Below are 25,532 nucleotides of genomic sequence, written 5' to 3'. Positions count from 1 at the left end.
AAGAATGGCTACTGAAGCACTAAGTGGACTTCATTAGATTTCACTTTGAAAGCAAACTTGGTTTTTTTATTTTTGTTTTGTTTTGTTTTATTTTGGTGTTAAGTTTTTTGAATTCTTGATATATCCTAGAGATTAATGCATGATCTGAAGTGCATGTGGTAAAGATTTTCTGCCAATCTGTAGGCTCTATGCTCACATTATTGATTGTTTCCTTTGCCAAGAAGAAGCTTTTTAGTTTGAATCCATCCCATTTATTTACCAGTGGAGTTTGAGAAGTACATGGTTCTCAGTCTGTAGGAGGGCAGGGTGGCATTGCTGAGAGAAAAGGACCAATCTGGTCCACTTGGTCCCTGCCTGTTCCTCATTACGTTGTAGGTTTCACTGGGCTGAGACTGACTTTGCTGTATCATGGCACTTGGCATAGCGGGTAGCCTGTGACAGACACTCAATAAATATTTGCTGAGTAGTGAAATGTATTTTGTGTGTAATTTTACATTTTAATCAATTTGATATTTTAATATATTTGAATATGAACTTTTAATAATTTGGATATTTAATGTTTTAAATGACTGGTACTTATCTTTACAATTAGAATTATCTTTGAAGTATTTGTAACAGTTGCCTTTTCATTTTTACAGGCCAGTTGGAATGCCAAAAATGGAGAAGGTCTACTTACATAATCCTAGTTCTGAAGAAACCATTACTTTAGTATCCATATCTGCTACAACATCACATTTTCATGCATCATTTTTTCAAAATAGGGTAAGTTTCTCTGCTAAAAATTATCTCTCCTGGGTGCTTAGTTGAATATTTTATTGATGAATAATTTTATTCACTGTAATTAGAATCTGGCTTGAATGTTTCTTATCTTTCCTAGATTTGAGTTTGTTCAGTTTCCTGAGAGTTATTACTCCTTCCCTTAAAAAGACATTGTTTTTCTCAACACAAAACACAAAACAGCTGGGAATCTTAAATATCCTTACAGTCAGTTGATTTTCTCTTAATAATTTCTTAGCATCTTTCTATTGGTGCACAACAAATTATCATAAATTTGATGACTTAAGACTGTACCCACTCATTAGCACGCAGTCAGTAGGTTGCGAATCCAGTGGGTTGTTAGCTCAGCTATCACAGGGGAGATTAGGCTGCCAGGCTGAGCCCTTGTCTGGAGGCGCTGAGGGGAAATCCACCTCCAGACTCATTTGAGTTGTGGGCACAATTGAGTTCCTGTGCTTGTGGAACTGAAGCCCCATTTGGTTGCTGATGTTAACCACCCCTCTCAGCCCGAGGCACCCACATTCCTTCTTAGGGGCCCCTCCACCTCCACCCCAGCAGCAATGTGTTATTTCCCCTTACTCTTCCTCTTCTGCCACCAGTGGAGCAAACTCTGCTTTTGAAGACTCGTGGCACTGGCTCAGGGCCATCTGCATGGACTGCCTTTCCACTGAGAGTCAGCTGACGGCTAGCCGCGATTACATTTGCCAAATCCTTTACCATGCCTTGTAAATAACCACAGGGGCAGGGCCCCAGCATAGTCACAGGCATCTTGGGACCGTGTTAGGGCTCTACTGCAGGCATGCTCTAAAATTTTACTTACAGTTTTGTAGTTAGTCAGTGGACTTGTTATGTTATTTTTTTAAAAAGGACTTTTTTCTTACCAAAATAAAAAATTGGATCTTAAGTTTTGAATTTAAGAGAATGCATTAAGCTTTAATGTATAAATATCTAGTATCAGAGAGAAGTAAATAAATGGAACCTAATTTCATCTTTCCACTGACGACTCTGAAGAGATGCAATAAAGAACAAAAAAGGAACTTTTTTAAACATAGAAGCTATTAGTTTTATATCAGTTGTTTAGATTTTTTACATTTCTCATTTCTAAAGTCCTATTTCATCATCTGTTACTAGGTAGAAACTTGTAGGATTTAAAAAATAATAATTTTGACTTTTTTCACTTAAACGCACTTTATAAATGAAGTATCGATAAGTCATCATGTTATTTTGGTAATAAATTTTTTGTATTACTAATGGAAAATATCTCTTTTCTTAAATGTTTTCTGAAAGTAAATTTCACCTAAGTTCATTATCAATGTGTTTGTTGTACCTAAAAGATAACTCCACAATTCTTATAAATGTGCAAAGGTCTCAGTAGAATTCTAGTTCTGATAGACCTGTGTGTACAATGAGAAGTCTTATGCTGGAGGGGTTTGCCCAGGTCATGCAGTTATTTGCAAGAACTAAGGTGAAGGGGCTGGGGATGTGGCTCAAGCGGTAACGTGCTCACCTGGCATGCGTGCAGCCCAGGTTCGATCCTCAGCACCTCATACAAACAAAGATGTTGTGTCCGCTGAAAACTAAAAAATAAATATTAAAAACTTCTCTCTCTCTCTCTCTCTCTCTTAAAAAAAAAAAAAAAAAAAAAAAAAAAACTAAGTTCAAGTCTCGGGCCCTTAGCCTCCCACTGATCCCAGTGGTACTGCACTATAGTGGCTGGCTTGTGTCCTACCCTCATATGCATGTGGAACCAGCCAGCTTTCCTCAGTGCCTGTGTGTGTGTTGAGTTAGAGGGCAGGTAAACATGGAAACAGTTCAAAAATAGTTCACATCTGCACTACATGTTCTATTTATAACTTTTTTAACATTGCTAGTTCAAGTGATGTTTGTTGTTTCTGAACACCAGCTTTACTTGGGGTAAAGGCCAGTGTTTTCACTCTTTTCTCTACCTTCACAAGCCAGAGGGACAGGGAGTTCTGTGGAGAGCATGTGGCCCACCAAGGCTGCAGTCTTAGTGGCCTTTGAGAGTATCAGTCCATGCACAGTTCTGATTCTTCAAGAAAAATCAGGAATAAGAATTTTTATGTTTCTCAGTTTTTACACATTGATAATGAACTCAGTTTTAGAAACAGTGTGGACCAAACAACATTAGCTAAAGATCACCATTTTACCATTTCCGAACTAGATCTGTTTCTACAGATGAACTTATGTGAAGAGAATAGTTTTCCTGGAAATTCTTAAAAATATAAACTGTGACTGGGGATATAGTTCAGTTGGTAGAATGCTTGCCTCGAATTCACAAGGACCTGGGTTCAATCCCCAGCACCACAAGAAAAATAAAAGTGTACATAATCAAAGAACAAGTTAAAAATAGATCTGTGTTTTCTGCTGTCAGGAGGTGGAATTAAACAGTAAAAGCAACATTTAGATGGTCCAGATTTTGTTTCAAAGGATACAGCTTCAATCTGCTTTTTTTACCTTTGTTCCTCCTCCTTATCTTTCCATCTCTTCCCTGCGGTAACATTGACTCCAGAAGCTCAGGAGGAGGAAGGGAGAGAGAATGAACTCCTGAGGGAAGAAATAACCTCCTTCCCTCCTCCTCAGCTTTTGTGCCTGCAGCCATGGGCTTTGGTGTTTCTGCACCCAGGCGAGCATACCTTTCTGTGTGTCCTTGCGACTCTGCCTCCCTGCGTCATCCTCAGCAACCTAGGCAGGTCTTAACTTCTTTGGCAATAAAAAATTTTCTGTAACTCATAGAGTTTTTGATTATTAACTGATGCCACTTTCATATTAACCAGTAGGGTAAGAGATGTAGAAACGTGTTTTTCTGACATCTTTTTTCTCTTTATATATCTTCAATTATTAATTTATCTACAGTTATTAGTAATTAAATATATTTTTCTAATTATAGTTAAAAGTTACCTGATATTAAGACTGCAGGTTAGTCCCATATACAACATATGTTTTGCATCAAAGGATACAGTCTTTTAATATTGTATGGATAGTCATATTTCACTTGTTTGAACTATGGAAGGGGATGCCTTACACACATAGCAAGGAAACAAAAATAATTTTGTCTTTGATTGTCTGAAATTTTTTGAGTAAATCAATTTCCAGGCAAACTGAAAACTAAGAAAAACTTTGTTTCAGTCTAAATGTTTTGATCCACTTACATGCATGTGCTTTAGAATGAAAAATAATTTTATGGGTTGAAGGCCATTAATGAATACTAATGACTATCTTTAATTCATTGTAGAAACTGGACATTATTTATTCTGTTTTAGGTTAAACTGTGATGTTCAAGCATGGTGTTGGGAATTGAACAGAATACAGATGACAAAAAGAATGAAATAGATCTGTATCTGTTAATCTAGGATATGCTGTGAATAATATGCATGTGTTTATGTAAGAAAGGCATGTGGTGGAGCAGGATGTAATGTCATGTTTTATGGAAAGCAAAGAATCTATGTACCGTTGATTATAAGAGCTAGATCAAGTTACAGACATTCAGGTTAACTAGATAACCTGAGGGGTGAGAATGGACAAGGCTTGAGGATATTAACTTTTTCTTCTTAGATCTTTGCACTGTATTACTAAGTATAATAAGGACAACTTTGGCAACTTAAATCAAATAAGAAAACAACATGCAGGGCGCAGTGACGCAGCCTATGATCCTAGCAGCTCCGGAGGCTGAGACGGGAGGATTGCGAGTTCAAAGTCAGCCTCAGCAAAAATGAGGCACTAAGCATCTCAGTGAGACCCTGTCTCTAAATTAAAAAAAAACAAAATAGGGCTGGGGATGTGGCTCAGTGGTCAATGTCCCTGAGTTCAATCTTCGATACCCCCCACCAGTATGAAAACACAAATTAAAAAATCATTGCCAACTGAATAGAAATGAAAAGGGGTATATGTTTCCTCTAATTATTTAATTTATAGACATAGGGTTGTTCGTAATATTCCTTTACCATTTTTTATGTGTAAAGAGTATATAATAATACTTATTTGCAGGGAGTGTACTGGGGATTGAACTCAGGGGCACTCCACCACTGTGCCACATCCCCAGCCCTATTTTGTATTTTATTTAGAAACCGGGTCTCACTGAGTTGCTTAGCACCTCACTTTTGCTGAGGTTGGCTTTGAACTCACAATCCTCCTATCTCAGCCTCCCGAGCCAGTGGGTTTATAGGTAGGCACCACTGTGCCCAGCAATAATTCTCATATTTTAGTTCCTTCTTTTTTGTTCTCATCCTCTCGCTTTTCATTCAATTATTCTGTATAGAGGTTTTTATCAGTTTTATAGGCCTTTTTCTGGCACCAGCACTGGTTTTATTAATTTTTTTCTATACTCTGTTTAATTTTTCCTCCTCTCTTTATTATTCTTCCTTTTACTTACTTTGGATTTAATTGACTCTTTTTCTAGTTTCTCAAAGCAGAAACATAGATTATTGATTTGAGACATTTATGTTCAAAATAATCATTTGATGCTAAAATTTCCTTTCAAGTATTGTCTTAACTGGTGCCCACAAATTTGTACACATTGTGTTCTCAAATCAACTCAAAATATAATTTCTTTCATGACTACTTACATAAGCTGTGGATTATTCAAAAGTGCGCCCACTGTTCAATGTCTGACTCTCTAGGGACTCAGCAGATGTGGATGTCATTGATCTCTGACTCCTGTGGCTCCACCTAGTGGTCAAAGCTTCCAGGGGTTCTGTGCTCTCCTGGGAGAGCACACACACATTTTAAACTCTATAAACATTTTCACTGAATTCTTTTTTACCTCCTGGTGGTAGCCTCAACTGTACCATTCTCTGTGTTGGGTGAGCCAGTAGTCACATTCCGTCTCTCCTTGGAAGTGTTTGTCTTCCTGAAATTTTGGGTGGTTGATAACCAATCTCTGATATAGGTTCAAGGACAATTGTGACTTTATAAGTTTTTCTGCTTTTTGTTGCTGATAATGCAGGAGAAATGCTCTTTCCAACGTTTTTCATCCTTAAGCAAAGCAGAGTCTCAGTGCCATGTATTTTGAGCTATAATTTGGAGTATTTTAGAGTCATAGCCTTATACTCAGAATGGAAGAGGTTATCAGCTTTGCTTGTTAAATGCCTTTTTTTTTTAAATTTTTTTAGTTGTAGACGGACACAATACCTTTATTTATTTTATTTATTTTTATGTGGTGCTGAGGATCGAACCCAGTGCCTCATACATGCGAGGCAATCGCTCTGCCCCTGAGCCGCAATCCCAGCCCTTGTTAAATGCCTTTTAAGGCTTCACTGCAAGCAGAATTGCAGTCCCAGCCTTGAACTTCATGGAACAGCCCCTGTTGTTTTGTGTAATAATTTTTTTAATTCTTTGACTGCAGTGACGTTTTCAGTATGCCCCAGATAACAGGAGTGAGATCCCACATGTACTTTGTCCCCTGCCTTCTTTCCTAATTTAAGTTACAAGGACATTTTGTGCCTATGTGGATGGATGGCAGAGGTGGGAGGGGTGCGGGCCTGGGCTTATTCTTCAGAATAATAATACAAGCTGCTTCTTAGTAGTAGGGTAGTACATCTATGTGAAAGGCTCAGCTTCAGTCCAGTGCCTGCTTGATTGACTGGTCATGGAACTGCCTATAATGAGGTTCTTCATTCCAGCCTGGCAAACACTGAATGACAGAGTCCAAGGCAGCCATCTGTTGTACAGGGCTCTGGGCTGGTAATGGACAAGCCATGTGACTGCAGACATCCATTATGAAGACATCTTTTTGTTATTTTCCATTGTGCAATAGTTCGGATAACTTAATGCTTAAATTTTAAAGAAAAAAAGCTAGTTTATGTAAATGATTCTAAGATACTCCTTATAGAGAACTTTAGCTAATTTTGGCCAGTATGATCGGATTTTGGGGGGCAGGGAGGGTCACCAGTTTAACTTTATTATTTTTTTCTTTTTCAGAAAATTCTTCCGGGAGGAAACACATCATTTGATGTAGTTTTTCTTGCAAGAGTAGTAGGAAATGTAGAAAATACTTTATTTATTAACACATCTAATCATGGGGTATTTACTTACCAGGTAAGAACGAGAATTAAAACTTTTATTTATTTTTATAAAATATAATCATCATCGCCAACTTCAGATGACAACCTTTTAAGAACTCACTTCAGAAACTTGAGATAATAGAAATATAAGAGTTTAGACTTACAGCATTTTTATATTCACTATTGACATCAGTCTGTGAACAAATAATCTTAAAACAAAAGAATAGTAAAAAGTATTTTTATACTGACTGAATTTTTAAAGACTAACACACTTATGAAGCATATTTAATAATAACTTTGAAATTAAAATGTAGTGTGTTTGTTTTTTTTAGGAGGTATGTTGTTCAAATTTTGATCAATTTATTTTACATAGATTCCTTGTTTGGATTATTAAAGAAAATTCATGTTTATAGGAATCATATAATAAATCTTTTGTAAATCAGCCATTCTGTGTATGAATCAAGATTTTATATATTAAAATTATTAAGAATTTTTTATTTGTCGACACTATATGAACTTCTGCTTGCATTAGATTTTATTATTCTCATGTTTTTTTATACGAGGAAGTTGAAATTTAGGAAGGTTCAGTGATTGCCCCAGTTATCCTACTTTGCTACTAGGAACTCAAGTGTTTCAGTTCTTACTTACTATGCCTTTTTTTGTTTTTTTAAACATTTCCTCTCCATTCTCCAGAGCACTTCTGTTTTGAAAATAAGAATCAGAGTAAACTTTTCCATTTTAGTGAAGTGCCGTGTTCTGCTTGCTGCCACTGGATAAGCCTTCACGGGTTGTTTCAGAGGCTTTCAGTAAGCAGTAACAGCTGCTTTGTTCAGTAAGTTCCGAGTGCTGTGTAGACAACTCCCGTTTAACATGCACTTGACCAGCAAGCAAGAAGACAGTGTAAGAGTGGAAGTTGTGGCCCTACAGAGGCATCCCCACTGGTCGCAGCCAGTGTGGACTCTCTGAGGGCTGCGGTTAGCCCGGGGCCAGCTGTCTTCCATCTGTACCTCTCCACACCTAGTCATTCTCCCAGTCTTCCTCCTGAGTGTCTCCTGAGCCTATCCACTTCCCTCCTCATGCACCATGAGCACTCTCTGGATTACACTGCAGCCGGCTAACTGCCTCCCCTCCTCCCCAGCCCTATCCCTATCCCCAGTTCAGGACCCACTCTGAGCCAGAGGGGTGTTTTTAGACCTTTTTTGTTGACATCTGGTCTGTCCCAAAACTAGATTGTAAGTTTCATTGATGACTGCTGTGTGTGTGTGCATGCACGCACACGTGTGATCCTGCGCACCATACGTCACAGACACTGAATAAGTGTGTGTCATTTGAATAACTGGTTCACCCTGCTTAGTCATCATAGGGCTAAGTTTAACTGTGGTCTGTCTGAAATCTTATGAGTCCCTTTTCTCTTGTTTTTGTAAGGACTGCTGCCATTTCCATTTCCAACATATTATAGTCGTCATTCCAAATGCACATACATTGAGTAAATCAAATATGTAGCCAAATTCAGTTTTTAAAAAGGGTATTATTACTCTTCTATCTACATTAGATTCGTCAGTCTCCTTAGATCAACCAGAGTTATAACCATAAAAATGGTAGTTATAAAAGCAGCTCAGAGGAGTTTTTTTTTCTTCTTCAAAATAGGTATTTGGTGTTGGAGTTCCAAATCCATATCGATTGAGGCCATTCCTTGGAGCCAGAGTGCCTGTGAATAGCAGTTTCTCACCCATAATAAACATACACAACCCTCACAGTGAGCCTTTACAGGTGAGTTTAGGAAGTGGTTTTAATTAAGCCTCATTTTGGTGAGGATTCTGTAGCATATAATCTGTTTGTTAAAACTTTCGGAGTTTTATAAGTGCATTTAAGGGGGTGTTAACTTTAATACAATTGTACTATAGTCTGAATTTTGGAATACAACAGTTTGGATTTTCAATTTGGGGACCATTTTTAGTAGCTTCTCAGGTGTTTATAGTTCAGGGTGTTCTGTGTTTAATTTGAAAAGTGTTCAACTGTACAGAAAAACTGGGCTCTTTTTGGTTCAGTATAAACTTTTTAGAAAATAGTTTACATTTATTTCTTATAATAATAAATTTTTTGTGATGGCATTTTGGAAATTAAAATCCAGCAAAGGGTAATACAGAATCAGTCAAGCAAACTGACTCTTATTTATAAAATTGAACTCCTTATCTTAGCCAGTCTAGAAACCTCCCCTCACCCACTCCCTGACTCTGTTGCAGCAGGAGTGGCAAGTGTGGCAAGTGTCACTCCTTCAGAGGTTTCCTAAAATCCCCTCCCCACACAGTGACTTCCACCTAGCTAACACATGTAGCCACTAGAGCTCTGAGTTGTGTTGTCTGTGTTAGAAGGAGATGTGGATGCTTTCCAGAATTGTCCATCATAAATACACCCAGGGCCCAGAGTTCTCAGGACCACATCACAGGACTTACTAGTAGCTTGAAAATGGTAGTAAGAAGAAAAATCATATACTGTGTAGCAAGTGCAAGGCTACAATTTTCATCCTCCTCGGTCCCCTGGCATAAATGTTCATAAGAAATGAAAGGGAAATGAGGAGGGACAAAGGGAGATTTTCAGAGCCTGAATAGTGAGACACTTAGGAATTACAAACTGAAGCAACCAAAAGGAAGTCCCTCCCAACACCTGGCTGAGAAGAGCTACTGATAAAAGTCCATTGCCCTGGTTTTAATTTCTTTAGATATCTCCATCACAAAGGAAGGAAATGCTCTGCTTTCTGCTTTTGCAAATCAAAGTGTTACTGTCTTCATCATCAATCTGTCATTTAGACACTTTGCTACTTTAGGGCACAGTGAATTTTCCCTGTTCTAACTTTTATCACAGATGTATACAGAAGCCCCAGTTGGCTGCTTTCTTTTCTTTATTTTTTTCAATGAAATAAAACCATGTCTCGCAGACCCTGGTGCATGAGTCACCCCACCCTGCTGTGGAAAAGGTGTTACAGAGCACCCAGGGTGCCCTCTGTGGTTGGCAGGCTACAGACCCAGAAGCTGATTGTCACACAGAAGGATGGAGCTCCTAGGACTCGAAGGTGTTGGTCATCTCCAGTTGTTTAAATAGCCTGGGGTCTGTACCTTTTCCCCTCAGCCTTTGGAGTTACCCACCTGTCGTCTAGAACAGCTACTACTTTGAATTCATTTCCTCTAGTCTTTTCAGGATTTACCACAGTGGCCGTTAAACCAGCACACAGGAGAGGAAGAGAAATTAAAGTTGCCTTCTTGGACCCCAAGAGTCCTGTAATAGGTAGTACTGTGTTGGTGGACTTGCCTTCAGATTTAAGAAAATATTATACAGCAAGAAAATGCATTCAGGAAATACAGCGCCCGAGCACTGCTGGAAGAGGTCAAGGCGCTGCTCGGCCCACGCTGGGCCGAGGATGAGCGGCCTCAGGCCGAGGACGGCTTGGGCAAGGGTGACCACGCCCTGGGGCTGCCCATGGAGGTCGTGGAGGCCCCCCGCGCTAGCGCTGGGCGGTGAGGCTGGCGGTGACGGTGACGAGTTCCACCTGGGGGTGAACCACATCAACACGGAGAAGCTGTGGGCGGGGGAGGAGCACCTAGTGAAGTGCCTGAGACTGCTGCGCAGGTACCGGCTCTGGCACGACTGCATCTCACTGTACATCCAGGCGCAGAATAACTTGGGTATTTTATGGTCTGAAAGAGAAGAAATTGAAACCGCACAGGCTTACCTGGAATCATCAGAAGCACTATATAATCAATATATGAAAGAGATTGGGAGTCCTCCTCTTGATCCTACAGAGCATTTTCTTCCTGAAGTAGAAAAACTAACTGAATAAGAGAGATCAAAAAGATTTGAGAAGGTTTATACTCATAATCTATATTACCTGGCTCAAGTCTACCAGCATATGGAAATGTTTGAGAAGGCTGCTCATTATTGCCACAGCACACTAAAACGCCAGCTTGAGCATAATGCCTACCATCCTATGGAGTGGGCTATTAATGCTGCTACTTTATCACAATTTTATATTAATAAGCTATGCTTTATGGAGGCCAGGCACTGTTTATCAGCTGCTAATGTTATTTTTGGTCAAATTGGAAAGATTCCAGCCACAGAAGACACTCCTGAAACTGAAGGAGATGTGCCAGAGCTTTACCATCAAAGAAAAGGGGAAATAGCAAGATGCTGGATCAAATATTGTTTGACTCTCATACAGAATGCCCAACTTTCCATGCAGGACAATATAGGAGAGCTTGATCTTGACAAACAGTCTGAACTTAGAGCTTGAAGGAAAAAAGAACTAGATGAGGAAGAGAACGTTAGGAAAAAAGCTGTGCAGTTTGGAACCGGGGAACTATGTGATGCCATCTCTGCAGTAGAAGAGAAAGTGAGATATTTGAGACTTTTAGATTTTGAAGAAGCCAGGGAACATTTCTTGTTGGGTCAGCACTATGTCTTTGAGGCAAAAGAGTTCTTCCAATTTGATGGGTATGTCACTGACCATATTGAAGTTGTCCAAGACCACAGTTCTCTGTTCAAGGTGCTTGCATTCTTTGAAACTGACATGCAGAGGCGGTGCAAGATGCATAAACGCAGAATAGCAATGCTAGAGCCCTTAATTGTAGATCTGAATCCACAGTATTATCTGTTGGTAAACAGACAGATTCAGTTTGAAATTGCACATGCATACTATGATATGATGGATTTGAAGGTTGCCATTGCTGACCAGCTAAGGGATCCTGATTCACACATTGTAAAAAAAAATAAATAATCTTAATAAGTCAGCATTGAAGTACTACCAGCTCTTCTTAGACTCCCTGAGAGACCCAAATAAAGTATTTCCTGAGCATATAGGGGAGGATGTTCTTCGCCCTGCCATGTTAGCTAAGTTTTGAGTTGCTCGTCTCTATGGCAAAATTATCACTACAGATCCCAAGAAAGAGCTAGAAAATTTGGCAACATCATTGGAACATTACACATTTATTGTTGATTACTGTGAAAGGCACCCTGAGGCTGCCCAGGAAACAGAAGTTGAACTAGAACTTAGTAAAGAAATGGTTAGTCTTCTCCCAACAAAAATGGAGAGATTCAGAACTAAGATGGCCCTGACTTAATCCTGTTGTTAAAGAAAGGAAATGTGCAATATCAAAATGATTTTTCCTGTAGTCATACAGGCCCAATTCCATTGTGATGTTTACCTCCAGAGCCAGATGAATGCAATTTGAGCATGAGATTCATTCATATCACCTGAGTCTTTGTTAGGACCTGAAGTAGCATAAGTTAATAATTTATGCGTAATTATGTAAATTGCATTGTTAAAGTGACATGTAATTTGTATTTTAGATTGCCTGTTTTTTATTTAAGTATAAACATTTCCTGCCTCAGTTTCTAAATGTAGATTCTTTGTTGACTAATACTGGATAGATTTCCTTATAAGGAGGACTGCTCGGTAATGTACCTGGGAGACAAGTCTATTACTGTATTAAGTTTGAAAAAGTAATTTCTTGTAGTAATTCTTACTAAAATGTTTTCTTTCCTAAATTCCCAATGAAATCTTTCCCTTTTGGAAATACTAAAAATTTAAGTTACACTGGGCACAGTGGCATACACACCTGCAACTTGGGAGGCTGAGGCTGGAGGATCTAAAATTCAAGTCCAGTCTCAGCAATTTAGACCCTATCTCAAAAAATAAAAAGGAGTGCAGCTAAAGTCCAGTGGTAAAGCACCCCTGGGTTCAGTCCCCAGTAGCAAAAAAATAATAATAACCCTAAGTTATATTGTTATAAAGTGTTATAAAATGACTTGTTTGTCTCAATTATTGGGGGGGAAAGACCTTGGAAGTATAATAAATGAACTTATTTCAACTAAAAAAAAAATGCATTCAGTTATTTTATTATACACAAACACATGTGATCTGCCTGATACCAAAGCATGCAGCAGTTAAACCAGTGAAGCAGAGGTCCCCTTGAATGCCCTACTTTCCAAAAGAACTTTTTTTTTTTTTTTAATATTTATTTTTTAGTTGTAGTTGGACACAATACTTTTCCTTTATTTAACGTATGTGGTGCTGAGGATCGAACCCAGGTCCTTGCACATGCTAGGCGAGCGCTCTACCACTGAGCCACAACCCCAGCCCTCCAACAGAACTTGGATGACAAAAAAATTCTGCATCTACTTTGTCCAGGACAATAGCCACTGTCCTCATGTGGCTGTGGTCCCTGAAGAACTGAACATTTAATTTCATTTTGTTCCAGTTTTTAAATGTAAATGAGCACATGTGGCTGGTATCTGTCATATGGACGACACAGCTGCAGTCTCGGCCACTCCTCAGAGACCCCACTGGGATCTGCATGATGTCCTTCACACCTTTTTCTATGCATTTGCAGGCACATGTGGGCACACAGATATACTTTTTTAACATAAATTATATTCTGACTATGTTGTTTGCCACCTTTTCTTCTAAACTCTACTAAATTAGGACAAATAGTACTAGATGAAAATCAGACTGTCACCAGTTCCTGGTTTTAATGCGATTTTCCTTTGGTTTTGTAATTCAGAGTTTTTCAGTCTCCATTCCCTACTCATCTTCCCTATCATCAGTAGCAATCTTGTTTCCAAACATTATTATGCTTCTTTCCTTGTTACCTTGAAAGATTAAATGAACTATTGTGTGATATTTTCTGGCTTTTCAGAAGAAGGTCTGCAGTCTCCGCAGCAGTCAGGGTGTTGCTATGGTTGACACAGTCTGTGCTCTAGGAGAGCACTGGAGGAGGTCAGCAGATGAGTTACAGTCAGGAAATCTTAGCCCTTCAGTCTTTGCAAAAGGCAATACTTTTATAGCAATATTCACCACAAAAAGAAAAAACAACAAAAATATCCAAGCTTGTATTCAGTATTACAGCTCCCCTGGCTTTGTCCTTTGTATTCACTTCTGGGGACTTTTTGTGATTAAACAAGTGGAAGTTTCCCTTCCACATCACCCCAGATTTAGTTAAGTTGATGAAATGTATTCCTTCTTTCAAAGAGCTAGGGTTACCTGCCTTTATAGGAAAGTCTCCTGACATCTGACCTGTTCTGTGGTACTAACCCCAAAGAAGGGAAAGCAGGTCTCCACACCAAGGCTTTTGTACTTGGTGTCAAGGCAGCTTTATCCTCATAGCTGCACACTGGAGAAACCAGTGAATGCATAGAAACTGCAAAATAGCCATAAAATAGAAATGAAACAACCTATTAATACATACAAAATGGTGTATCTCAAGATAATTACACTGAATTAAAGAAGCCAGACGAGTGCATACTGTTTATCCCCTTTATATAAATTTTAGATAATGCAAGCTAATCTGCACTGACACAGAGAGGTCCGTGATTTCTGGGAAATAGGAAGGGACAGAAAAGGAGTATAGTTTGCAGAGGGCAGAAGGTGGGGGCAGTGGATCTACTTGGTATCTTAATTGCAATGACAGCTTCATGCCTACAAACATATGTCAGAATTCCTCAGTTGTATGCTTAAATGTGGATTATTTTTTGTGTATCAGTGATAACCTTAGGCCTTTTCTAAAAATTTGTAAGTGTAAGCACAAGTCACAGAGCTATTAGGACCTGTTAATTTGCTACCAGAAGAAGCCAGATATTTTTTATGTTTTGTGGTTTTGTTTTGACTTGTAGTAATTGTATGTATCTTGAGGTATGTACACTGTGACATTTCAGTACATATATACAAAGTGTAATGACCAGCTCAGGGTCACTGGCTTATCTCTCACATCAGAAATTATCATTTATTTGTGTTGGAAACATTTGAAATCCTTTTAACTAGCTACTCTGAATAGACAGTCCATCACTGTCAAGCATAGGTACTCCACTGAGCCACAGAACTTGAGGAGTTCTTCTTCCTGTTCAGCCAGGCCCTTGTCCTGGTTAACCTCTGTCCCTTCCCCAGAAACCGGATGTGTCCATACTGTCCTAGGTTGGTTTCGTATCTCGGGCTAATTATCTCTTCACTCTGTCATGGTTGTAGTTATTGGATAAGCTGCTATCTCTTGATATCTGTGTATTATTAAAGAAACACGTTTCTACAAGAAATACGAAACAGGTATTTCTAATACTTGAAAATGATTTCCTCAAATTATTTCATGTGAAAAAGAATTGTTCTGTTGCTTTTTAACCTAGTCTCTGAACCAGCTTCACTGTTTCTAAGTTTAATTTTCAGTTACCTTGTTTTAATTACCAGTACCACCATTGGTTATGCATATGAGGCACTGAATTGAGTGATAAGATGTGGTATCCTACATTTATATCAGGACACACTTTTTCAGATAAACAGTTATGATACCAAACTTACTTCTGAAACAGCAAGTCACTTGGGTTGAGAATGTGATTTTTGACACTAACCAGCATGTGGTCCTCTCCCAGGTGGTAGAAATGTACTCAAGTGGAGGAGACCTTCACCTGGAGCTTCCAACGGGGCAACAGGGAGGTACCAGGAAGCTGTGGGTGAGTGAAAGCCAGTTGTTTCTTAAATACAATGAAGAGTTGGAAAATACCTAACTCTTCATTGCCTGAAGAAATATAGGGGACTTTTCTTTAATGTCTTGAAACATTAAATGTATATTAGATATATTTGAAAGTTGAATGAAAGAATGAGGGGAAAATATAAGTTGTACTTCTTAGAAAAATCAGTGAACAAAGCCGGCCAGAGCCTTAGCCCGCTGTGTGGAACGGAAGCAGTTTCTCAGCACTGCATTGGAAATGTTGCCTCTGAACCTGGTCATTGATGATATGCTTTATACAAAGTTTTCTTTGGGCGGGGAGCAAACAGTGGGAAGGATTCATTGTGTTTCTGAAGGTAGAGAATTTAACATTCAGTCTCACTGTTGCTAGAGGAGATGGCATTTGCAGAGAGAACTTTAGTTTATTCTCTGGGATAACAAAGGACATTTTAAATTCTTGGATGGTCTCCATCTACCTTCAGTGTCACTGAATATTTAATACCAGTTTATTTTCATGTTTAGAAAATCACTTTCTCTTGACAAATATTAGCCACATTAAAGAATATCCAGGAACTACCTTGTTTGAAAAGTTTTTTTGCCAAATCAGAGTTTTTGTAAATGTTGTCTACCATGCTGAAATTCAAGAGGGAAAAGACCTTTGTGGTAAATGCAGTTTTGGTACCAAGGTCAGTCAAGTCTTTCTTCACTTGTGATTAGAGATACACTGACTTTACCACTGTGAATAAGTTCTGAAGCTCAAAGTTTCTTCCTGCCCCCGCCACCCTGCGCGTGGGCGCGTGCACACACATGCTCATGTGCACGAAAGGCTTCTCCATTCTCTCTTCTAACCAGAGTCAATCAGGGAAGAGATGTAGAGGTGATAGTTTTGGAAAGTTGACTTGAAAATTTAGAAACAGTTTTGTCAACAGGGGACACTGGAGTCTGAGGCAGGAGGATCGAAAGTCCAAGACCAGCCTGGGCAACTTAGCAAGATTCTGTCTCAAAATGGGGCATAGCTAAGGATGTAGCCAAGTGGTAGAGCATCCCTAGACTGTGCATTTGCTTGGGAACCTTTATTTTGTTCTGTTAGGCTTTAAATGCTTTAAGTGTAAGCCCTCTTGGTTATCTGTAGAGATTACTATGCTCTTCTAGAAAAATATTTTCCCTCTGGTGGTGACATTTCTGTTGGGCTAGAGAACTTAGGCATGAAACCTCACCACTGCTAACATGACCCAGTAACTGATTTATAGGTCAGCTCTGCCCTTTAGTGGTGACTTTGCAACTTTAAATTCTTTTCAGATCATTTGACTCTTACTTTTGTCACTTTACATCCCATATTTTGTCAGTTCTAAGTGTTATTTTTGTGTTGTTGTTTTTTTCACATTGTAACATTCTCCACAATTGAAGCCCATGTTACAACTAGTGTGATGTGTTCATGAGAAATTTAAGGGTTTTATTTTGGTGATACACGTTGAACCCAGGGGCTTATATCCCCAACCCTTTTAAAATTTTTATTTTGAGACAGTATCTCTCTTTATTGCCTAGGCTGACCTCAAACCTGCAATCTAAGAAGCTGGGATAACCAGAGGGGACCACTGCAGTAAAACAAGCTTTATTTATTTTAATTTTTGTTGCAAAGCTGAGGATTGAACCCAGGACCTTGCCCTTGCTAGGCAAGAGCTGTACCTCTGAGCTGTATGCCCAGCTCCAGTAGCATATTTAATTGTCAATGTATTTTTTTTCTTAGTAGATACATAAAATATTAATGCATCCTGCAGTCAATGTGATCTAAATCAGTAAAACAAGGTAGGTTTGCGACATTTCAAATACTGTGCTCTCTGCTTATCAGGAAATTCCTCCTTATGAAACCAAAGGAGTAATGAGAGCCAGTTTTTCATCCAGAGAAGCAGATAATCACACAGCCTTCATCAGAATAAAGACCAATGCCTCTGACAGCACAGAATTTATCATTCTTCCCGTGGAGGTTGAAGTTACAACAGGTTAGTGGAAAACAGAAAAATGGCACGTTCATTTGTTTTCTTTTTGGTACATCTTACTCTGGCAAAGTGAAAGGTAATTGTTTACTTTTTTTTTTTTTTCCAAGCTCCTGGAATTTATTCCTCAACTGAAATGTTAGATTTTGGTACACTACGAACACAAGGTAAAATAATAATAATAATAATAATAATTCCTGAATGGGATTTAGTGCCTAATGGCTGTTCTGTACTTTGTAATTCAGCTTTGAATGTTATTTACCACTGAGTTGAGTGGTCTTGTAGAAAAAAAAAAAAAATCTCCTTTTGTGGACTCATAGCATTCACAAGTTTCATCTCATTCCTCTTGAGGGTAGCAGTGCTCACCAGCGGGAGAGCTAGGCAGGGCCTGCTGCAACCTCAGGATGGAAGACGGGTCTTACCCCGCTGCCTCACCCATGCTGTTATGCTGGTTTTTTTCCTAATAGTAAAATAAAGGAAGCCAAAAGATTTTTCTTCTGTATATTTGGTTAAATATGAGTTATTCAGTCTCATTGTAGTGACACAATGTTAAAAATTTATCCAATATGGTCAGAGAAAGACTTCAAATTTTAAAATGGAAAACAACCAAATAATTTTTTTTATTAAGGAAAAAAGAAGAGTACTTGTAATTGGGGATTTATTTGGATCATATGTAATTAAAATTTAGTTATTGATTGATTGAAGACCACATTTTTTTAAATTAGAGTTGCTTTTAATGTGATAATTTCCCATTGTACATTACTAATTTGCTTCATTATGCTTTGCTGGAAAACCAAAAGATTATTAGTATCTGAATCTAATAAAAATTATGTTCTAGATTTTGTTTTGTTTTGTTTTGATTTGCTTTTTTTGTCTGGTTGTTTAAGAGGGGGCAGTTCTCGTAACACACAGGTCCATATGATGATTGTTTTATTAACACTATTATCATTATAGTTCATATTCTAAAAGAGCTTTAGTTTGATGTCTCATATGGTGAGGATTCTTAACTTGCTCTGAAGCACTCTGTTTCTTTTCTTTTTAACAGATCTGCCAAAAGTTTTAAATCTTCATTTATTAAATTCAGGAACAAAAGATGTACCAATAACAGTAAGTTTTTACTTCTTAGTTTATATATTCTTTGTTTTAAACACCTGACAGGGTTAAGCATAATTAAGTCCCTGCTCAAAGGAATCCTCTTTTGTGGTGGCCTGGTGACTGCTAGAAAGCTGGTCTGCCTCTGATGCCCTAGGCCAGAAGGAGGCTGGGAAGGTGGAAGGTGGCCATCTTGTCCAAGCCGGGCTCCCCAGGCTCCTGTTCAGGCAGAACTGTAGAAAAGGCCTGTGGACTGAAATCCTGGATCTGTGTTCGTGCGGAGGGAAGGCAGGTTGCAAGCATTCCATTAGTTTTGGTTGTTGGACTTGCGATCTGGGGGAATAACTAGGGGCAGGGGAGATTCAGGTTAGTAGGAAAGAGCAATGAAGCAGAGAGGTGATGTAGGTGATGGTAGAGTGCTGTCCACGTCAGCCATAGCCACCCTTCCCAACTCACAGCCATTGCACACCATAAACCAGGGTCCTCTCTTCCCTCCACACACATGCACAGAACAGGTTACTTTATGCCTTCTAATGGAATTGGGGTGCATGCCATGGGACAGGTTTTAGCCAGAAGGAAACAGAGGCTTCAAATTTTGCTGTAGCTCATGGCCTCTCTCCCTGAGAAGGTCCCCAAGACACATAGGGAATAGTGGAGAAGGAAAGCCGAGCAGTGTTGTTATGACTTGTGTTGAAGCTCAAAACCTAAATTCAGGAAACTCTGTTTAAAAGATTGGTCTCGTGGGCTTGATACTTAAGTGACTTTGTCCATCCACATCAACCACAGGGTAAGCCGCCACAGTGGAAGCCTAGTGCAGAGCTTCTTAAGGATTTTCCTGTTCATTTCCACTTTTTCTATATAATATACCTTACTCAGAGACTGCATTTTAGAAGGGCTCCTCCTCCCTTCTTCCATTTCACAAATATTTACAATTTTTAGGATCAGCTAGACAGTACTTAAATGCTAGGTTTATTTCTATTTTCATTTAATTCCCCTTAAGGGAATTCTGTCCTTGTTTAAATACTGTAGTCTTTCTAAATATAGAATTATTAATGCAGGTGATTCCAAATATAAGTTCCTCACCTGTTACTGGACAGGATGCCCACTTTAAGTTCTCCTAACATCTGTAATAACACCTCTGAAAAAGTGGGTTTCCTCAATATTTCCAAAACATTGATGCTGTCTGAGTGACAAGATAAGTTTGCCTGACATGTCTTAGAAGGAATGTTTGCATGAGGTTTCCTTGCTAATTGGTACACAGAAGTCACAGATTGACTTATTAGTTTTGCCAGTGTCAGCTTGGTATATGTTTTAGTGAGTTTGTACACAGATTGTTCAAAGCACAGTTGTTGTATACTGAAAGGTTATTGTTCTTGTTTGCTCACATGCTTTTTTTGTAAGTCATTTCAGAATGTCCTGGACTCTTGAGACTCACTTGAGAGTTACTGATCTTTAAATGGGTCTGACTATCGTGAGAAAAGGCAGAGACTATATTTAGAGCCTGTACAAACTGCCTGGGTCTGACTATCGTGAGAAAAGGCAGAGACTATATTTAGAGCCTGTACAAACTGCCTCTCCTGGGAATCTTGCCATGGTTTCTCCACTTCTTGATCATCTTTGAGTAAGCAGCAGTTAGTGACTGACGCTAACACAGGTTGTTATTACGAATTTGTGTATTACAAGGGAATGCTTTTGTATTGTTTTTTCACAGTAAGCCACCAGAGTAAACCCACTACTTACAGATTTGGATGTTTTGTTTTGCTTTGGTTTTGTTCCTTAGAAAATGGGTTTTAACTGATTACAGTTTGTTTTTAATGATAATGATAATGAATAAACAATTGAAGCCATTTGTATAAACATGAGTTGCCCTTGAATGCTTATTAGTGTACTCTGTTTTAAGGTAATAATAATAATAATGCATGTAAAATTCACCTCTGTTATGGAAAATCTTAAAATAGTGTGTTTTATGTGAGAAAAACATTTTCATCAACTCTTCCAAGCTTTTCCTACTTACAGTGACTGTGTTTTAGCAAAACCATTACTTAGTTATTTCTGGCATGGTTTTGCACCGTCTGTAACATTCAAAAAGGGCTGTGGATGTTACTGACGGATTACCATTGGAGCATGATGGTTCCCCTGCGGTTTTGAGGTCCATAGCCCAGGTGAGGGAATGAGGAGCCAGACCTGCAGGATTCCTCCAGGAACAGCAAAGCTGCTCACCAAGGTCACCTCTAACTAACCTTGACCTCAAGTTGGCAAAATTAATTGAATCACAAAGTTTTTGTAGATAAGTAGAAAAGGTTTGCCCCAGCCCCCTTGGCTGTTTGGACAGGGAAGGAAGTGGTCTGAGCACATGGCAGCCTCCTCAGGCTGGCGCTTCTGGCACCAGGGGATGGCACAGGGCCTGTCTGCCCCTTTCTCTTGGAAGTGTTAGTGTGGTGGAGTAGCAGAGTGAAGCTTCCTCCCATTTGTAGTTTATCTTACAGTTCAGACTGCTCGTACCCTCCCAGGAATGAGGAGATTTGTATTTAAAATGGTTGCTAACAACAGCAAACTTATTAATAAATTAAAGATATTGTTATGAATGAATCGTTCAACTCCTGCCCTAGTCTGAGTTTCAAAGGCAAATGAGAAGCCTTCTCAGAGCAGAAGAGGAGAGTTAAGATGTCAAGTCCTGGCCAGAAGCTGAGAACTCCTGCACAGGCAAGGGTAGAGCCACTCAGGACACCCTGCTGCACAAAGTGACACAGGAGCAGTAATCACTGTGGAATCACCTGGAATCCCTGTGACGGCAGACTGTGGCAAAAAGGACAGGTCTCTTTCTCCACACTCCTTAGATGCTTATTGTGCCTTCAGGGGACTATCCTTTGATGTTCAGGGCAGGCCGACTTCTCCTTAGTAAGTAAGCTGAGAAGGGTGGGCAGGGGCCTCGGGAAAGACCTGGTGACCTGCTGGACCTGCCTGCACCTGCAGTTTTCAGGTTCACCTGTGAGTTTCACAAAAAAGAACAGCTTTCTTCCTGATGGCCTTTGACATCAAGTTCATTAATCCCCTAAGCAAATACCTAGAGCCCAAAGAGGAAGTTTTTTTGTTTTGTTTTGTTTTGTTTTGTGTTGGGGGGAGGGATGTTTGTTTTGTCATACTAGGGATTGAACCCAGGGCTCTGCGCACTCTAAGCAAGGTTGTGAAGGAAGAATTTCGATCAAGGCTTGTGTGCAAGACCACCAGGTTCATGAATATGTTTGTGCAACAGGACATCAGGCAAGGGGCCCAGGGCCAGTGAGGAAACCTGGTTTGGTTCTGCCTGATGGTGCCCACCTATGGAACGGTCTCTTCATGTGGCAAGGTGCTCTTCATCAGTAAAACAGAGAAGGGGTGGAAAGTTTAAAGTCACTTCCAACTGGAAGACTTTGTGTCAATGAGGATGATCAAAATAACTACCATAAAATCCTCTTAAAATATAAGTTTTTACTGGTGTTTTGCTACTTTAGGTTTAGTTTTTTTGAAAAGAAAGGTCTGGTTTTCTAAGTCTCAGTATTCCTGTTGTCTCGTAGCTCAGCCCTGCCCCTCGGCAGCAGAGGGCCTCAGCCACACGGCGGGCCCTGGAGAGGAAGAGAAGATGCCCGAGCAGTTGGGTGTGCCTTCTGCACACGGGGCACCAGCTACTTGCTCACGCTCATTCATCTTTAGACAGTTGGATGTTTCGTTTGTGCCGTGGATTTTCTTAAGAGGGACCCTATCACAAGTTATTTCTGTGTCACCTTCTCTGATATACAAATTAAGCCTTCATTTGAGAAATAAATACTTTTAGTTTACATACTCAGACCCAGTGTTTGAGTTTGTCTTCGGATTCTTCCATTTACTCACATGTCATGCTTTTTTTCTTCAGGTCATCAGATTGTTTCATAAAGTTGCTACTGTTACCAGTTTGGTCTAATCCATTTAAAGGGTCTGCAGAGGTTAAACTTCAGATTTTGATTCTGCTTTACTTTTCTAGCGTATGTTCCAGTATAGAGCAATGTATTAGACCAAACTAATACTGTATGTGTTCTGTTTTTTTTCCTTACAGAGTGTTCGCCCTACACCACAAAATGATGCCGTAACAGTACATTTTAAACCAGTTACATTAAAAGCTTCTGAAAGTAAATACACCAAGGTTGCAAGCATTAGTTTTGATGGTAAGCATTTACTTTTTTCTCTTTAATAATGGTGGTACTTTGATAAACTAGAAAGCATATGTGTTGACATGTTAATATAGAAATCCAGTCTGTTTTAATAGACGGATTTTAAATGATTGCTTGTTTTTTCTTAAATCATTATGAACTCTCATCTGATTAATTCACAAAAGAAAATGCTATAACTCCATAAAGCTAAGTCAGTATTAGCAATAGAAAAACATTGGCAAATACATTAGGATTGGCATATTTCATAACAGGCTAATCAGGTATATCTATTATAATGTGACTTAATTATGATGCCATTTATTTTTGTCATTAAGGGATAAGTATTTAAATTTCTGAAGCATGTTTAAATTTGAGAGCAAAATGTTCTTTGTAACATTTTTATATGTTAGCTTTTATAAACAAAGCAAATAGTCCTGCTGAAGCTAGGATAAAAGTCTCTATGGTAGAATCATCAAATTAGCTATTATTTCAAACATGGAATATGTTTTGTCATTTGAAATATTAACTCAACCTAGACTTTCACATTTTACAGCATTTTTAAATTCAGTCTTGCCTACTCTACTAGCCATATATTGAGTTTGCTATCACAGAATATTTTAAATAGTGATTTCATGCTGCTGAACTATATTTGTAGTTTTTAAGAATTAAAACTCAGGACATAGCTCAGTTGGTAGAGTGCTTGCCTAGCAAGCACAAGGCCCTAGGTTCAATCCTGGTCACACACACACACACACACACACACACACACACACCAAAAAAAAAAACAAAAAAACTGTGGACAGGGTTTTCTCCCAGGGACTCATGTGAGTGAGAGCCATCGGCTTCAGCTTTGGCCTTTGGATGAAGCCATGTCTGCTCAGGTCCTGTTGGATGAGAATAGTTGGTCAGCGGGGTCTCAGGGCCTGGCATGTTCTGCGCAGTGTCTGTGAGACCACCAGGGCCGTTCCTCACCCGCTGAAGGTTCCAGGGAGGATCTGGAGCAAGGACATAGGCTGCACACTCCTGCAGAACTTATCCCTCAGCTCAGTGAGAACCCCAGGGATCCAGATTAAATAGGATCCTAACGTCCATAGCACACATCAGGAGGCAGCGCCAAGGGAGGTGTAGGCGCCTCACTGGCAAGTCTGTGGTAAGTGGTCTTCTGTCTGCAGAAGACATAGGCTTTGCAGAGAAAATAGTGGTATGTAGTAATTTTGGAGCCCTGAGAACACAGAGAATCTGCTCTTGTCATAAGCCCAAGGAAACGGGGAGTGCATGCTGGCCACAGTCCTGCCACGTGGTTCCCCTCAGTTTGGCTGGCAAGGGCGAAGAGTTCCCTCTCCAGTGCCTTCTTGACCCCCCAGCAGATGTTTGCATTAAATGCAATGTCCTTAGTGTTGGCTCTTCGGACATCACACACTTAAAGTGTTTCTTCTCTGTTTGGACTTTGCTGTGTTGTTTTTTTGTAGTCCTGGGAATGGAGCTTGGGGTTCCTGCGAGCTAGGCACATGCTGCACCAGGCATCATCCCAGCCCTAAAGTTTCTTAAAGAAATCATGTAAAGTCATATACAAAGGGAAAGGATCTTTAAAAACAAATGCTTTTCTTAAAAGTGGTTTTCAATATGATGGGAAAAGACCAGGTCCCAACCCAAAATACTTCTGTGAGACTCCTGTGGAAGTCTGTCAGGGAATGTGTTTTATTTAATGTTTAACATTTTCAAAATGAGCATTATATGTGTGACCTCTACAGTGTTCACTTATCAAGCATCTTGCTCGTCAAAAGTCACTTTTAGGGCTGGGCATGGTGGTGTACGCCTGTAATACCAGTGGCACAGGAGGCAGAGGCAGGAGGGTCCTGAGTTCAGAACCAGCCTTAGCAATTTAGTGAGGCGCTAAGCAACTCAGTGAGACCCTACCTCTAATAAAATACAAAGTAGGGCTGGGGATGGGGCTCAGTGGTCAAGTGCTCCTGAGTTCCATCCTGAGTACCCCCAAAAAAGTCACTCATAGGATTTTTTAACTGAATTTTCTTGAGATTTTTGACCACTTATAATGACATGACACTCTGAAATGCCTAATGGTCCTTGTAATCAGCCTAATATCTGAACAAATAATGAAAAATTTAAAACATCCCGAAATGCCCACCTAGCAAACAGCAGTAAGAGGCTTAATGGAAATTTAAAAAATCTAGAGTCACCATCCATCAAATACCCCTTCTTTGTTCTTTATTTTGTCTGAAGTTGATGACACATTGCCACACTCATAGACAGACACATTCTTCTCATGGTGGAAGTGTGCCTGGAGGACTTTAAAGGGCAGAAGGTTAAACATCAGATGCTTTGTATGCTTTGAAAGGAACATCTTCGGGTACCCACATTGGGTCCACTGTCTGATTCCAGGTCAAACTATTCAAAACTGCCACAGAACCTACAGGTATCACTTCATCAGTGAGGAGAGTGTGAGAATGTGAACCCATGGGAGAGGGTTTGTCTCCACTTCTGCTCCTCGAGGGCTGGCTGATGTGGGGAGTCAGAGCTCTCCTCTTAACCTTTGCTTGCACCCCGCTGCTTAGTTGGTTTTTATAGCAGGACTCTAGCCACATGGGTCCTGCCCATTCTCTCTTAGAATAGCTGTAAACCAGCAGTTCTTAGTAGGTGACTCTTGGCGACACCTAGAGACATTTTGGGTTGTCTCAGCTGAAGGGGTGCAACTGACATCCAGCAGGTAGAGGCCCTGCATGCCGATGGACATCCTTCAGAGCACCAGGCAGCACCACAGCGAAGAGCGAGAATGATCCTAGTGCGGCACCTGAGAGGCACTGCCCTGGGAGGAGGGCCAGGCCTATGGCTGCAGAGAAGTGGCACAGACAGCGCTTTTCCACAGTAGCATGTTCACTTGCTAATTCCTGGTCTCCTTAGCTCATTACCAGAAAAAAGAGAACAAGAACATTTTCCCTGTTTTATTTGAAAAAAAAAAAAAAAATGTGGTTGTTTAAACGGATT

At 39.7% G+C, this 25,532-nt stretch overlaps 1 protein-coding gene and 1 pseudogene across 2 annotated transcripts in view; both read left to right on the top strand.

The window, feature by feature from the left end:
* Positions 1 to 25,532, top strand: part of Tmem131 (transmembrane protein 131) — a 168,557-nt gene that overhangs the window by 100,754 nt on the left and 42,271 nt on the right. For both annotated transcript variants that reach the window (XM_076833104.1, XM_076833102.1), the window contains exons 5-12: positions 639 to 762; positions 6,715 to 6,831; positions 8,445 to 8,567; positions 15,204 to 15,284; positions 17,130 to 17,280; positions 17,385 to 17,441; positions 18,320 to 18,381; positions 22,436 to 22,544. In XM_076833104.1, the coding sequence (XP_076689219.1) occupies positions 639 to 762; positions 6,715 to 6,831; positions 8,445 to 8,567; positions 15,204 to 15,284; positions 17,130 to 17,280; positions 17,385 to 17,441; positions 18,320 to 18,381; positions 22,436 to 22,544 (824 nt within the window). The remainder of the gene's footprint in view (positions 1 to 638; positions 763 to 6,714; positions 6,832 to 8,444; positions 8,568 to 15,203; positions 15,285 to 17,129; positions 17,281 to 17,384; positions 17,442 to 18,319; positions 18,382 to 22,435; positions 22,545 to 25,532) is intronic.
* On the top strand, positions 9,264 to 12,391 carry LOC143380685 (KIF-binding protein pseudogene; annotated as a pseudogene).

This window comes from Callospermophilus lateralis, chromosome 14 (genome assembly GCF_048772815.1).
Source record: "Callospermophilus lateralis isolate mCalLat2 chromosome 14, mCalLat2.hap1, whole genome shotgun sequence".
Classification (NCBI taxonomy): domain Eukaryota; kingdom Metazoa; phylum Chordata; class Mammalia; order Rodentia; family Sciuridae; genus Callospermophilus; species Callospermophilus lateralis.
Note: the sequence above shows the minus strand (reverse complement) of the source record. Positions and strands in the feature narration are given on the sequence as shown.